Source organism: Typopeltis vanoorti, chromosome 1, assembly GCF_054136105.1.
Source record: "Typopeltis vanoorti isolate ZY-2024b chromosome 1, IOZ_Tvanoo_1.0, whole genome shotgun sequence".
NCBI classification, from domain to species: Eukaryota; Metazoa; Arthropoda; class Arachnida; order Uropygi; family Thelyphonidae; genus Typopeltis; species Typopeltis vanoorti.
In genome coordinates, this window is record NC_143549.1 from 174,663,221 (window position 1) to 174,679,215 (window position 15,995).

General features: G+C 32.1%; 1 protein-coding gene across 3 annotated transcripts in view; it reads left to right on the forward strand.

The window, feature by feature from the left end:
• Nucleotides 1–15,995, forward strand: part of LOC150110655 (potassium channel subfamily T member 1-like) — a 242,973-nt gene that overhangs the window by 183,857 nt on the left and 43,121 nt on the right. For all 3 annotated transcript variants that reach the window (XM_090400080.1, XM_090400069.1, XM_090400090.1), the window contains 2 exons: nt 10,628–10,727; nt 14,376–14,450. In XM_090400080.1, coding sequence (XP_090256206.1) covers nt 10,628–10,727; nt 14,376–14,450 — 175 coding nt within the window. The remainder of the gene's footprint in view (nt 1–10,627; nt 10,728–14,375; nt 14,451–15,995) is intronic.

Sequence of the window (15,995 nt, forward strand, 5' to 3'; positions counted from 1 at the left end):
CAGCCTCTTGACTGGAGAGCAGACACGCTAACCACACCTTTCTCACTTCTCCAAAGGACAAGCTTCCACGCCTCAATCATCCAGGTGTCGACCAGATTCCTAGCTCCTGTGGGTTTTCTTATTTCGGACAAACAGGAAGATCTCCTTTTATTCGGCTAAAACAAGGGTCTCAGACTCAAACGCAGCAAAGGGTCAGTCAATTAGATGACATTCAGACGCGGGCTGTATTCAGTATTATTCTGTGAACCAAAACATAAACTAAAAAAAGAAAGGCTCTAACTAAGGCCCTTTGGTTGCCTGGCCTTTACGTAAACAGTTACACCACCATTTAAATTTTAAATCTATAACCATTTTTATTTTTAAATTTTAAAAATATAACAAGTTTAGAAATATAAGTTCAATTACATTTTATTCATACTTAAAGAAAATTATTTAAATACATAATTTTGACTTACAAAAATAAAGATTTTTATCTACTAGTACTTTTTTTAATTTGATTTTGATCCTGAAACCTGACATCTTTTCCTCTGTACTAACATGTCAATATCTGCTTTTTCGTTTCGTGTTGCGATATGAAGTATTGCATTTAATCTGTAATCTTTTATCCGTGAGCGGAACTTTGACTTATTAAATTTCATAATTGAAAATAATTGCTCACATAAGGTGCTTCCAAAGATTGACAATATTTTTGCGCAATAAATTTTATATTTGGAATATTTACTGCCGATGAAATAAATATAACGAAGTTGGTATGCCAACTTCGTTATATTTTTTAGTTCAGTAATTGAACTGGAGTTCAATTACTTCCATTGTAATTCTTCGTCAACATTTTAAATATTAATTAAAAAGGTGAACTGAATAATAATAATTCATTTCCAAACTGGTTGAAATCAGAAAATCATTTTTCAAATTCAAATTTCAATTCTTCAATTTGAGGAATGTAATCTTCAGCATCAATATTATTTCCAGTAATCGATTTAAGTGTAGGAAAGTGGGCTAAATTATTCTTTGCCAACTGGGTTTGCCAAAGATAGAGTTTTGCCAGAAATGACTTAATTGAATCATACACATGACATATCAACTGTTCACAGAGCAGTATTCAAAGTGTTTAAGTAGCTTGTTATGTCAACTAAAAAGGCCAAGTGTTTGCACCAATCTTCATCGGTGAGCTTAGGAATCAATTTTCCTTTGGATGAAGTAAACATGTCAATTTCTTTTTACAATGACGCCACGACTAAGGTGGCTTATTTTACAATAAGCCACCTAACCTCCGTATAATATAGCAAACTGCTGTATTGTGAATCCAATTCATCCCACAAAGCATTGAATTGTCGATGATTCAAGGCGTGAGAGCGTATCCAGTTTACTGTTTTAATTACTACACTCAAGACTTGTTCCATCTTTAGTTTTTTTAGCACAAAGTGACTCCTGGTGTATTATGTAATGAAACGATTTAAGTTTGTCCTTGCACAACATTTCCTTTTTCATTTGAAGTTTTGTAACAAGTCCGACGTTAACACCAACCATAGCAAGAGCCCCATCTGTAGTCACACTTACACACCGCGTGAGCATTTTCAAGACTTTTCTCATTACACAAATATAAGTCATTTCCTGTCGTTGTTCCTGACATAGGCACTATATCTAATAGTTCTTCAGTCATACTCATATCGTCATCAACGCCACGAATAAATATTGCTAACTAGAAAGTATTAATAAAGTCTGTACATTAGTCATCTGCAATGGAAAACGCTACAAAAGTCGTTATTTTTTCACGCAATATATCTTTGAAGTTCTATTCTATATCTTCAACACGCTCTGCAACTGTATTTCCTGATAGGCTTATACTTTGAAATACTTGCTTTTTTCCGGACATATGATTTCGACTGCATTTAAAATACAATTATTAATAAATTCTCCATCAGTAAAAGGTTTCGAAGCCTGAGCAGTTTTTTCACTTATGACGTAACTACATTTAACAGCAGCATCACTTGTTGTGATAACATTCGAAAATATCCTCTGTTGAAACTTCAGTTCATTTTTTAAATCTTTATGTTTGTCATCACGCATTTTCTGTGTATTTATCACAGTTCTTATGATTTGTTTCATAATGGCGTTTTAGGTCATATTCTTTCACCACGGCGACACTTTGTCTACATATCAACCCAAATATGTTGGAATATTTTTTACTTCCACAAAGAAATATGCCTTCTCCCATTTTTCTTGAAAGGTTCTGCCTTCTGGATCTATTTTTCTTTTTTTTTTTCTTTTTAAATTCAGACATTATGAACAAAAAATATAAGTTATTGAGAACTTTTTATTAACACACTATCATATTACAATGGTAACCTGTAATTTATTGACATTGTATCAAGTGGCTTAAAATGGCTGGGTGACAAGTAACTTCCATTCAGTGTTGCCAATATTTGATGATAGAAACATGGTACAAAGAATTATAGTAATAAGTTTTACTTTTGTTTAAAGCTGTCATACAACATTTAGAAGTTTGAAATTTTTCTATTTTAATCCCCGATGGATGTTAGAAACATTGAGTTTTATAAAAGGAAATCATTAAGGTCGCGCGCCGGATACGAAGCCTTCGCGGGCAGCCAGTTTGAGACCCCTGGGCTAGAAGAACACAGGTCTTATATTGAATACCTTGAACCTGACATTCTGGACTTGCAGAGCATGCCATCAACACTAGACATAGAGTTCACTGGAACAAGACAAGAGTCCTTCACAAAAATCCGTTCCTCATGGAACGGCTTTATAAAGAAGCATGTGAAACTTTACTTCACTCTCCTGACTTAAACAGATCCGATGGTCTACGTCTATTCCCTTTGTGGGAGATAGTACTTTTTAAATCAGCTAATAATTTCTAACTTTTTTTTAAATTGCTTTTATATATATATATATATATATATATATATATATTAATTAATTATTTCTTTATTTTATGTAAGGTTTTTTAAGTTAGAAAATTTAATGACCTTTTTTAGTTATCTCGCATTAGCTACTTAGGTGGCGCCTTTTGGAATTGTCAGTTATTGTTCAACCTTGTACTGAAGATGCCCGTGATACTCAGGCGAAAATTCTACGAATAAAGAATAATTTACGTGAGTTAATTCCGATATCATAATTTATTTAAACATTTCTTGCCTATTGGAGCCTGAAGTAGAGAAAGATGGATTTCCTGATTTATTCAACTCCTAACTCATTCAGAGTGTTTACTGTAGGATTTTAAAATTTCCTTAGTTCATGGCCGTAAACATGTTTAAGTGTTACAGGCCAAATTATGAAGAAATTCACGACCGATTTCTTCCGATTTTTCATGTCGACAAAGTTACAATCACCAGTTTTCCCAAAAACAGTATTTGGGAAATTGTTAATTGAAATTTCCATGGAAGAATTACTACGATTTTAACATTCCGAGAAGGATTTCAATGAGAATTAGAACTACGATGAGGAAACTCCAAACCGATTCAGTCAAGAAAAGTGAGATCCATAAATCATCGTACAGTTTAAGGACGACAAATCAGAGATTGACTTGAAAATATAGTAATTGTAGTAGCAGTGTACATTTCAGAGTAGAGTATCCTAAAGTTTGGTTTCTAATCTACTGAAGAGCTGGTTAAGGCGCTGATTCTCAATTAAACCATTCTCAATGCGTTTATTATTTTTAGATCTCAAAACATAACCTCTCATTAGAGTCGGAGTCAAGGAAGAGAGTGAATGTTCAACTGATTTTAAACTCGTATGTATCTAAACTTAACAACATTGAAAAGAACTCCTTTACCAGTTAATTGGTAATATTTTGTATTTCTTCCTCGTAGATACTCGGATAACTCACTTTCAGTTGAAACGCCCCTATGAATGTTCTTTGTACCAAGACGATGGGATTCGAATCTTTCGATCCTACTGTACAAATATCGCAGAAACACAGAGAGATAGATGGATAGATAGATAGATAGATAGGGAGAGAGCGAGAGAGAGAGAGAGAATGGCTGGTGTATTTCCTTAGGTTCTCTAAGAGAGAAAATTTAATAATTACATACGATTTGTTGCAAAGCTTTTGAGAGGGCAACAAAGAAAAGTATAGATTCTGTTCTAATTAAAACTTGCAGAATCAGTTACAATACTTTGGTCTTAATGATTTACTTAGAAGATATTTAATTTACATTTTTAAATTAAGTATAGATTGAGGAGGAGATACCAGGTCATCCTTACCCGATTTTTTAATATTTGAGATAAATGATCATCGTGGATATGTGTCTATGTAAATAATTGTGCAGTTATAACAATTATATAATTTTCGGAATTATTTCAATGTAGTCTGTTATCCTTTTAATTACAAATGAAGATTGGTTGGTCAAGATTACCCCAAAAGACGCATGTTGCAAATTAGGTCATCTAAGCCGTTTGGGGACACAGATATAAATCTAGCCATGTTTCGTCACTCAACTACTTAAACGTGATGAATGAATGAGACTAGAAACAAAACAGAGTACAGTCATACTCTGCTACATAAATGCAGTTGTATACAAACTTTCATCAAGATGGTTAGTCATAATAAAATTCTACTGCTGAAATAAAATGAAAACTAAACGTGATTTGCGAGAGGCTATATAATGTAATATACTGAACAACGCCTAGCAATGATTAGAGAAGCGAAATTCCAAATTATAATCAACCTAATTAGCATAAGACCGTTAAAGAATGCTAATTAAGATAATCAACATTAGTGTCAGTACAGATAACTGCAGCGCCGATGACACAGTTATCTCGTATTATTTTTCAATATTCATTTCATTGATTAAATGTTCAATAACAGAACATGTTCGTTCATCGATTCGACCATAAAAGTAGCTGGACATTTACTGAATGAGCGAAGAGTTGGAGAAAATTGACTTCCTACCACAAGGTCGGATTTAAGTGGTATAATTAAGGATTATTGAACAATTTAATAATTAAATCTGTTCATTTTATAAAACTATTTGTTAATTAAGAAACCTGTGGATTTCTTTAATCAAAACGATTTGTATGGCTCAAAAAATGAAAAGGTACGAATGATGTACTGGTAGATTGCACGCAGAGATGATCCACCTTCGATTTTTAATTCTCTTGTTTAATTATTTTGCATAAAGAAACTTACATCTATAATATTTAGGAAAATACTGGTTTAACATTGAAGAACTAGCTCAAGTAAATAAGTTCAAGCGATAGCTCTCTCAATATAATATTGAAAAAGATCTGTGGATCCACTTATGGCTTTTGTGGAAAATGCACGTCATGATGTGCAGATATATTATTCATGATCGTCAGAAGTGTCTTAAACCCTGTGTGTTTTCTACCAAACCAGAAGCACTGAGGCAAGTTGTCAATGAATTACACACCCTTATAATTTGCAGAAAGATTGCTGTTTCTCTAACAGGTTTAAGTGTCATGAGTATATACGATACTACTTAAATCGTGTTATATTTGTCAAATAATTTGCCAAATAATTTCATTCGATTACTAATGAAATTATTTTTCTAAATGTGCATTTTGAGGAGGTTTTTCTTGTCGTTGTTTTGTCATCTGTGTGATATTTATAAACGGAGCAGAAACTAACATTTCTTGAGAGAAAGATGTGCTAAAATAAAGGCCGTGAAACATTCATATAACGAAATATTCCTTATAGACATTTTCCAGCATAGAAATTTATATTTATAGCATAGCTATTCCAGCATAGACATTTAAATATTTGAAAAAGAAAATCTTTCTTATTATTATTTTTCCGGTACGTCCATGCAGTTCAGTTAACTCATGGTCACCAACTTTATCTCATTCTGCACATAAAATATTATTTATTTGTGTATTCTCTGGCTGGTTAATAGTAGGAAAATCCTGAACTTTTGGTTGATAAAGCTTCATAAAATACGGCCAAACTGACTTTTTTTTTTTTTTTTGACAGTGCTACTCATTCTATGCAGCCTTCACAGTTCATTAGAACGTAATTAGGATTGGCTTGGAAAATTTCTGTATTAAGATTTTGAATTATAATGTTACCTTTGACCCGCGTATGACACTTTTACGTAATACATTGAAACCGTTTGTTGGTTGGATTATCATGAGGAAAAAAAAAAACAGGACAGTGATCCCATGAGCAGGAGATGAAACTTTATCTAATGTCGAAAGACATGCACAAACACCAATGCAATCACAGACTTCCAAGCTATAGATTGGAAACGAAAACCCTTTTCACTCGAACAACGTCGATGAAAAAGTTTGAAAAGCTCTTATAAAATTTTCCCGCCACAAGATTCAAATCTCCAATATTCTCCAACCAAATGAGTTTATATGATATTGATATCTAGTAATTCTCTTGACTGGACAATGAAAGCGCCATTCTAAAAGAAATTATAGAAAGAGAAGGAATTTTTCCCCTTATTATTTGCTTTTCACTTCCCAAGTAACTTATTCGCATTCTTTTCACTCCACCTGAAAATAAATTTGTTCTCTTTGTCATTCCTCTATTTTTGGTTAATCTTAATAATTATTACCATACAATTGTCTTCTTATTTCAATACACGTTTACTAATAAATAAAATAAATCTGCTAGTCTTCTGGCTTTCTAAGATTTACGTTCCGTAAGGTTGTTTAGCCCTAGCTTTGTGATTGACAGCCAGTCTCCAACCTTAGTCGCCACTAGTAAAGAATATCACTGATTTTCATACGCAAGCGGAGAGGAGATTATGGCAAGCAACCAATATGCCATCTCGTGGTCCGTAATCCTAACACCAGATATTATCACATGAAACAGTGGGAATTCTACGTTCGATTTCTTTGAGTTTTCGGGTTAAAAATCCGTTCTCTGAGAGAAAACCTTATTTATCTACCAAGATCGGCTAACTCAGGAACTGGCTGAAGAAAGGCTTAGAAATATTGCTTTAGTTGACGACTGGAATCCAACTTCCTGTCTTCACGCTATGAAAGCAAATGTCATTTCCACAAACCTACACAAGTCACTTTTTTAAATATTTGAATTCTATAAACTTGTAAACATTTAAATAAGCTTATCATCCAGAAATTAATAACATGATTTTTTACACCACAAAAATCATTTGTCTCGATTTTGTACGTCCACTTAACATTTTCATTTCGATTGTAAAAAAAAAATGTTTAGAAGATTTCTTTGCTTATTATTGACAAAGGCTTAAAACAGTCTTAGATTTCCTGAACAGATCTTCATTCGTTTCACAGATGTTGAACAGATGTTTCACTAGAATTCATTGACTGCTTTCTGCTTGGGTTAAATACACATCACATTTTCATCTTCAAATTACTGAAAAACAACAAAGAAAAGGTTTTATAGCTAATGTTCGGTTTCATAAGAAAATCTACATTTCTACCATCCCCTTATTTTGAAAGAAAGATTTAAAAAGTTTTAATTAGTTTTGAGAGAACTTGAAACGTGTTAGAAAAAGATGTTATTTGTGCTTTTCTGAAGCATTTATGTTCACAGTACATGCTAAAGCATTTTCGTGTATGATGAATATTTTGTAGTAGTAAGTCATCTTTCTTAATACGATGTTGAACATCTCGTACCTTTAGTTGATAAGCCTTCTGCACGTTTACGTGGGTGGGCTACACTCATCATTTTGTCTAACTTTTCCTATTACGACAGCTCGACGATGTTGAGCGTAGGCGTTATATAAAATAATGCTGAGAAATATTTTTAGACACATCGAACTGGGATTCGTAGTTAGCAGTTGGATTATATATTTTAATAGTGGTTTTCTCGTAAACAATTTCGCTAGTACTGCCAGGCAGTACTAGCGATATTTTCATGCCAGGCAGTTGATTCATGCTTTATTTCAAAACTGGAATTTCTAGAATGCAACACCCTTTTTAGATTAAAAAGAGATTTCAGGAAGAAAAATATCCAAATATACTACAAATTTTAATAGTTTTGATTTGTTATTAAAATGCAGGAAACCTCACATTTCGTCGAGAATATTTCGATAGTGGTAAAAATACACCAAAGCCTTTTGCATAGCATCTTTGAAGATCATATTTATTGTTCGTTGTTAACATTGTTATCTGCAAAACCTTGTTACTGTCGAACATTATATGCAGTGTGCTGACCCGAACGATATATGATAGCCAAGGTTTGAAATCACCGGTCGCGACCGTATTGGAAATCGAGCAAAAATGTTGTTTAACTGTCTGTAGGCGTTTACTTAAAATCGGCTCATCCAAAGATATTCTGGTGCTGGTATTGATAATCAATAGAATCTCTAAAGGAGTTTTGGAAGCCTCACAAGAAAATTTCCAATTGCATTTGCATCCAAAAGCCAGATATCTACATGCAGGCTTTCTGAAATTGATTTTCTAGATATAGCGTATTTTTTTGGAATAATTCGATGTTTTTTGTAATGTATTTCTGGAAAAAATTCTAAGTTATCTGAGCCATCTGTGTTTTTTCTTCTTCTAAAACTTAGCCAATGAGGAACTCAAGCGAATATTCATTGTCTGACCTGAGTTATACACGTTTTTGTTTTACGGCTTCGTTAAGATTCCTAAGGAAACGGCAATACAAATAACTAAGAAAAAATTACTTGAATTTATATAAAAATATCCTATGGAACTAAACAACAGTCGAGTTGGTAGCAATTAATCTCCAATATGCAGATATCTTACAAAAAATACAATCCGAATGCTCAATGCAGAACGAAGTCTGAAAAAAAAATTCCAACTCGGATCAAATTTAAAAATTTATTTTCTTCGTTGGACAACAAAGAAAAGTCTAATTTTTTATGCGGTGATAAACGAACATAAAATTTCTGGACATATGTTCCTTTAGTATGTTTGTAGATACTGCATGATATAAGTTAGCAATATATAAGATACAATGACATTATATAAGTTGGCAACAAACACGATACTACATTTTCTTTTTCTAACAAAAGCATAGTATTAAGTCAAATTCGAAAAGTAGTTTTCTGAATACGGTAATTCACTGTGAGTAGAATTCTTATTGTGTTACTAATAAGGAAAAACGTTTATCAGAATAAATAGGAATCATAGTGTATTCTTCATTTAAGCAAGAATGGATTGTTAGCATTTTAGCAAGTTCCTTAAATGTTTATCAAAGCATTTTTAAAAGAAGCCATTGTATTTCATCGATTGCATCTTCGCGTTTATAAGACATTTTTCAAGGAAGTCTATTGATATACCTCCTTAAGCTTAAGCGTAGATATGCAAGATTTCGAAACCAGATATGACGAAATAAGGTGGTTAACGTTTATTCATTAATTCTTATTGTGTTGTGTTTTTCTGTATGTTATTACAATTCAATATTGTATCTCTGACGATGTCTTTGTGAGAGAGACGAAATATAAGGATAATTAAATTTGCGTTTAATTATATTTCTATGTTGCAGCATTCATTCCATGAAACCATTGTATTAAAATAATTAAACGAGTTTAATCGTTCCTACATTTCGTCTCTGTCAGAAAGACATCGTCAGGAATATAATATTAAATTGCAATAACACACACAATGCAATAACTGGAGAAGTTAGACTAAACCAAATTGCAGGAGGATAAAAAAAAACGAGTTTCTGGAAGAAAACCATTTCCCCTCCATACGAGACTTACCTGCGAAAGGTTATCGGTGAGATTTGAACCAACAGCTTTATATTCAAAGGGAATTGCTGATATCGACTGAGCTATAGACTCTCAGTTGCAGTTGATTAAGTCGATATCATACGTAGGTAGAAAAGTTATTTCTACTAGAAACTATTTTTTTATCTTTTAATTAACAGATATATACCGATATCTCATACTCTCCATTACCTCTTCATCATATTAGCATTATAATCAAACTTTAAATAACCCAAATATAAATTTTGAAATTAAATTCAACCGTATAATGGTGTACTTAAATAAATCTTTTTTTTTTAATTAAAAAAAAATTGTTATGCACGTCTCTGTAATATTAACATTAACATCTCTTAATTAGCATCAAAAGAAGTACTTATGACTATATATTATAAATCATTCAAAATTGTTAATTGTTTCTATTTTTCTCGAATTTCTCTTTTCTCGAATTTGTATTTCTCGGCTTTCTTCCTTGTGGAAGGCATGGAGAAAGAAAATTGTAATGTTAAATATAAATAAAACAAATCTTCTAATGGCTTTTCATTACTCAAAGTGAGTATGCGAAATTTTGTTAGCCTGAACATTTGGAAATTGGTAGGCAGCTTGACTCCACGTTTTGTCACCACTGGTAGTTGTATTCACCCCACTTGTGATTTTTATACTAATCCAGCCATGTTTTAACCTCTTAGTTATCTGGACTGACTCTGTGTCACTTCTTTAAGTTAATGTGAAATTTACTCCATCTAGATTGTCTTCCATTATTTCAGATTTTAGCAAAGTTTTTCGCTGAAATTTGAAATAATGTCCATCTTATCGATAACTATTCAAATATACTCAAAAGAATAAAATAGTTTCGAATAATTCTGTATAACAAATAATATTAATGTGTACTCTGTATAATAGTATTAATCTTAGTTAATTAATAAATATCAGTTTTATTAATCAACGTTGCTTTACAAATACACTGACACTTTTGAAATTTATAGGTTTAAGGATACGCATAATAAATCTTGTTATCAAATTGGTGCTCTGCCTTCTGTATGTCGTCAGGGTGGTGCTAGACAGCGGACCCCATCATGCTTCCTGGTGAGTACTTCTGAAATTAATATTTTGATTGACGTAACAGAATGATAAAATCGAGAAATATTAACTAAAGTAATTTGATAGGTAAGAGTAGTCTGTTAGATGGCATTTCCAACAGTAATTGCAGATTTACTGCAAAAGCTCAGCACACCACATCAGTGGCCATTCTACTATTACGACAAGAAGTCCTTAAGATTAAATGTGAAGTAGTAAATAAGTGTTTTATGTTTTTTTCTCTGTTGTAACTTACACAGTAATTTATCGAAATTTGCAACAAATATTTCTGACTGAAGTTAACAGAATATCGGTGGGGGAACAAACAATTCAAAAAGTACAAGACAATCTCCCTAACTTTCAGGATAAACAGGAAATCATTCCTTTTTAAATTGGCTTGGTGTAAGACCTACTAAACTTTCTTTGAAAACACGTTCATATTTAAAACTGCTTCTATGAAAAATGCATCCACCGTTCTTTCAGAAGATACTGGTCTAAATATCGCATTGTACAAGACCTGACTTTTGAAGTTGAAGATATTGACTGTATTATTCATGTTCATTAATTTTTCTTACACAGACAAGCAAAACTGTTGAAAGTATATTAAATTACACTCAAAAGAATTTAGTTGACACTAGCTAAATAAAGAGGCAAAACTTTGTCTTTTGTAGTTGGTAAGAGGTTAGGATTTTTTATTGGCATTTGTAATACAGCTGCAAATGCATTAGCTTGAAAAATAATATCTACAAGCAAACATTAGGTACAACCATGACGAGCCCTCGTTTCCCACCCTGTATAATTATTATTTTAACTATCTAGAAGCTGTTTTGCTTTTCACCATTCATTCTCAACCTTCCAGCTGTATCTGCTATGTAAGTGATATATTTGCTATTTAGCCTCATTCTAAAGATGAATCATCTAACTTCTATGTTTAATCTGCAGCCTACATTCACGTATTTAGTTCGCTATGGAAAATTAGAATTCTGAGAGATTGTCCTTCTTGACCATCCTTATTACCTTGTCAACCAGTGTATATCGGAAACCTACGTTTATTAGAAGATATGCATACACCACAATTCTATGCATTATGTCTCCTGGGAGTTGCCAAAACTTTGATTAAGAGCAGAGAACATACAATTTGATCACCTCCTTCATTTTTACAAAAGCGCTTCTTCTCATTAAGCGCATAACAGACTCGTACAATTTTACACCCCAAAAAGAGTGAGAAAGATGACGAATTTCCGATCACATACATGTCAGGGACTTTTGCACCTATCAGCAAAATCTTGAAGACAAACGTTTAAAGAAATATGTATATTTTCCAATCAACAAAATTTCTAATCATTTGCCAACTGCAACAAAAAACAAAAAAAAATAGCAAACAAAATTTAACAAACAAACTGTTAAAGATAAAAACAAACTTTTGCTTCTATCTTTAACAGTTATAAATAGAAGCAAAAGTCTTTCAACCTCAAATTTGTGTCTCGTAATTCGATATTGAGATATTCTCTGGAAAATTCACAGGCCTTTTAACATTTTTCGAATTTAAATCAGAATGCTCACTGCTATCCAGAAAGTTTGCGAGATTCTCATTCTCGTATATAAATATCAAATATGATAATTTACTATTTGATAGGATCCCTCGAGAAAGAGCACTTGGTGCTATTGGATAACCAATTCCTCTAGTTACTTTGTATCCTTATTTGTTTCACAGTGATGATATATTTTTAATTTCAGTACAAAATATTTGTTTCAAATTTCATTTTCGTTAAGTATTGGCTAACGCGTTTTACTATAGGTTTACATTAATGACTTCTGTTTTCATTTAAACATATAAAAAAATATAAAAACTAATTTACTGTTTGCAGACCACCTTCCAAAAGTATAATACCTGCAGATAATCAAAATATTAATAGAATTAAACGAATTCGAATGTGAATTATTTTTACATCTATGACATGAAGTTAAACACGTTGGTATAGTGCATTTTAAGCGAATTGTATGATTTATATTTATACGTATGGTTTACGACAATTTGTTTACTCTGTATAAATTACACTTGATAACAAGTTAATTGTACGATTTGTATATTCTGTGTACATTGTACAGTTTGTATGCCATTGGCATAATGTAACGGTTTATAGAATTAAATGAGCTGCACGATTTGTATAATCTTTTACCTGTATACGGTTTAAGACAATACTTCTGCAAATCAATATATTTAAATGTGTGTCCTGTTGTGCCTAAATAATACAAGACAGTAAAACAAGTGAAGAGAAACAGTTCTTTCTTAACACTCCAACACTTTATTTCACTCAGTTCTATCTAATACGTGAGAACCTGATAAATCCCATCACAAATTAAGGAACTGCGGGCAACAAGGAATTTAAATCCTTTGGAATCAATGCAACTACGCGACATGTGAGCGAAATGAGCAAATTAATCTCTGTTATTGGCGTAGAGTTTCGGCTTTCTGTTGAGTAATTAAGCAGCGTTGTACAGCTGTCATCGAGTCTCTGTGCACGTCTGGTTAGTTCGCAAAATTCACCACTTCCAATGTTAACAGTTGTTCGGCGCTTTCATGGCTTTAAATGCATTTTAACACAAATATATTGATTAGAGAGAGAGAGAGAGAGAGAGAGAGACGTCAAATCCAACATCCAAATTAATGAAACATTCACTTTCCATAAGAATCGCTTGTTTGTCATACTGTCCTAATGAAAATAATAATAATAAAAAAACAGTATTTTTCCTCTACAAACGTGAAACCGATAATGAATCCGTTTAATAAATATTCACTTCAGACATCTGAACAAATATTTACTTTTAAAAAATGATAATTTTAAAAATATTTTCGAATAATATATTATATATGAATGATGAGAATGATCAGCCGGTAGAATCCACACCGGTGGCCTCTCCTTTGACTGGTTGCGTTTACTTCTCCCACGATGACCTAGTCCATCTTGGGAAGGCATATATTTCTATATGTGAAATGAGTTGTAATCGTATATTTGTATATGTTAAATTAGTTATATATTGTCACACAAAACGACTAAAGAAAATCAGCTCGCCTCATCCAGAATAGTAGGATTTTTCCTCCCGAAAATTAAGGTCCCTTCCACACCTCGTCAGAACCGAAATGTTGCCCTAGGAACAGCACTTAAAGCACGCAAAATACTTGCATTATGGGCTTTGGTGTCTGGGTCCTAGTTTTTATCAATTCCAACGCGCGTATATATTGAAGATCGGTGTACTTGTTATAGGGAGTGAATGATCACCTCTAGTGTACGAGATGGTGCATTCTATCAAGCAAATTATTTGATAGAATGCCATCTCTGCTGCTTTTTCTAACTACATAGTTGATAACAAACAGTAGTAAAGGCATAGTCAGTTAGATAAGCCAAAACGCATAAATTACAGAAAAAATAAATAATTTGAGACAGTTTTATAGAATATTACGAGTTGCTCGAAGTTGTTAATTATGTTAAAGAGTCAGCAAATTATTTAAGGGTTTTTTTTTCAATAAAGCTTTCACATTTCAACTGATTCATTCACTATAGTAAATTAAGAAATACATATATATATATTTCCTGTTTTTTTTTTAATTTAGAAATTACTTAACAGCTAACGAATAATTTTAACCTTGCATTATAGTTTTGGATGCAAGTTGGAAAATCTAACAGAAAATGCAACAGTGCAAGCTTATAACAAATCCGAACATATCAACTGGTAAGTGAGTGCTATTATTTTACTGATTATGTTGATTGATAATTAGATTTATCACATGAGTAAAACAACAATTTTCTCTAATTTATCGATATAAATTGTGTGTGTTTTTATAACTATTTGCATATAGTGTATAAGTCATTTTGAATATTTTGAATGTAGTAGTTTGTATTGGGTATCTTATTAAATATATCGTTTCGAAGACCTCTGTTCTCTTTCTTCAAGGGATTAATTTTATAAAAATACATTTAAAAGAAATTATATATATATATATATATATATATATATATATATATATATATATATATATATATATATATATATATATATTATATATATATATATATATATATATATATATATATATATATATATATATATATATATATTATAAGAGCAACGTGTTTAAAATCAGTTCACTGCTAAAACTGAATCATATCTATTGCAAAATAATGCATTATCTCTCGTTTGTGTTAATCTCTTCCGTTGCAAACAAATTCTGGTCTCTCTCATGATCACAGTCTGTTTTTTCAAATAGCAAGTATATTATTCTCTCTGGGTTAGTCTATACGCTGTCACATGCAAACTGACTATGCTTCTCAGGAGACTCATTTAAGATTATTCAGCTGAAGGTGGGTTAGTTGATCTTAAACGGAGGTGGCATGGATTTTTTTATCCCAGAATCTTTGTTTTCATTCTGCATAATAGCCAAATTGACCAGAACAATACACTCAGTTTTACATAAATAACACTCTGGACTCGTGGCTTTAGTGGTTGCTTCGTCCTAACTTCAAACAACCAACCACAACCACAAATTTAAAATTAACAAAAGGAATCGTTTCGCTAACCAATATAATTAATAGACAAAATAAGCAGATGATGACTGAACAGCCGGTTGTTTGATTTTGCAACCTCATGAGCAGCCTGAGGTTGCTCATGAGGGTGACCACAATCAGGCACAGGAGGTTGCCTGATTTGGACAGCCTATAGTTTTTATAATATAGACTTTTACAGTCTATGTTAAAGTAAATTTAACATAATTGTATCGTGATGACATTTAGTGTAGCTATTTGCTGATCGCATTGTGCTTCTTTTTTGATGTTATTAGAATTTACATTTTGTTCTTTTAATTCGAATGTATACAACGTTACATATTGTGGTTCGGGAAAATAATTAAAAAATAAAGATGACAAACATATCTCGATTTCTAATTATGTTGTCTATTTAGACGAATGCCTGTGTTATATCATTCTTTCTGTCATTAAACTGCATCCTTATTCTTTCCTGACTTTAATTTACCTGCAATATAACGTCCTCTTAATTGTAGGGAAGGAAATTTAACTACTTAGATGATTTTCCAAAGAAATAATTATGCTCTTAGACTAAAGGAAATCATAAAAGGTTGCTTCTATTAATGTCTTATGCATTTTAATGCATAGGACATTAATAGCATTCTAACTTAGCATCCTTACTTAGGATGCATCCTAAGTTTGTTCAAAAGTGAGTGATCACTTTCTGCTTGGAGTAATAGCACTTTTATAACACAAT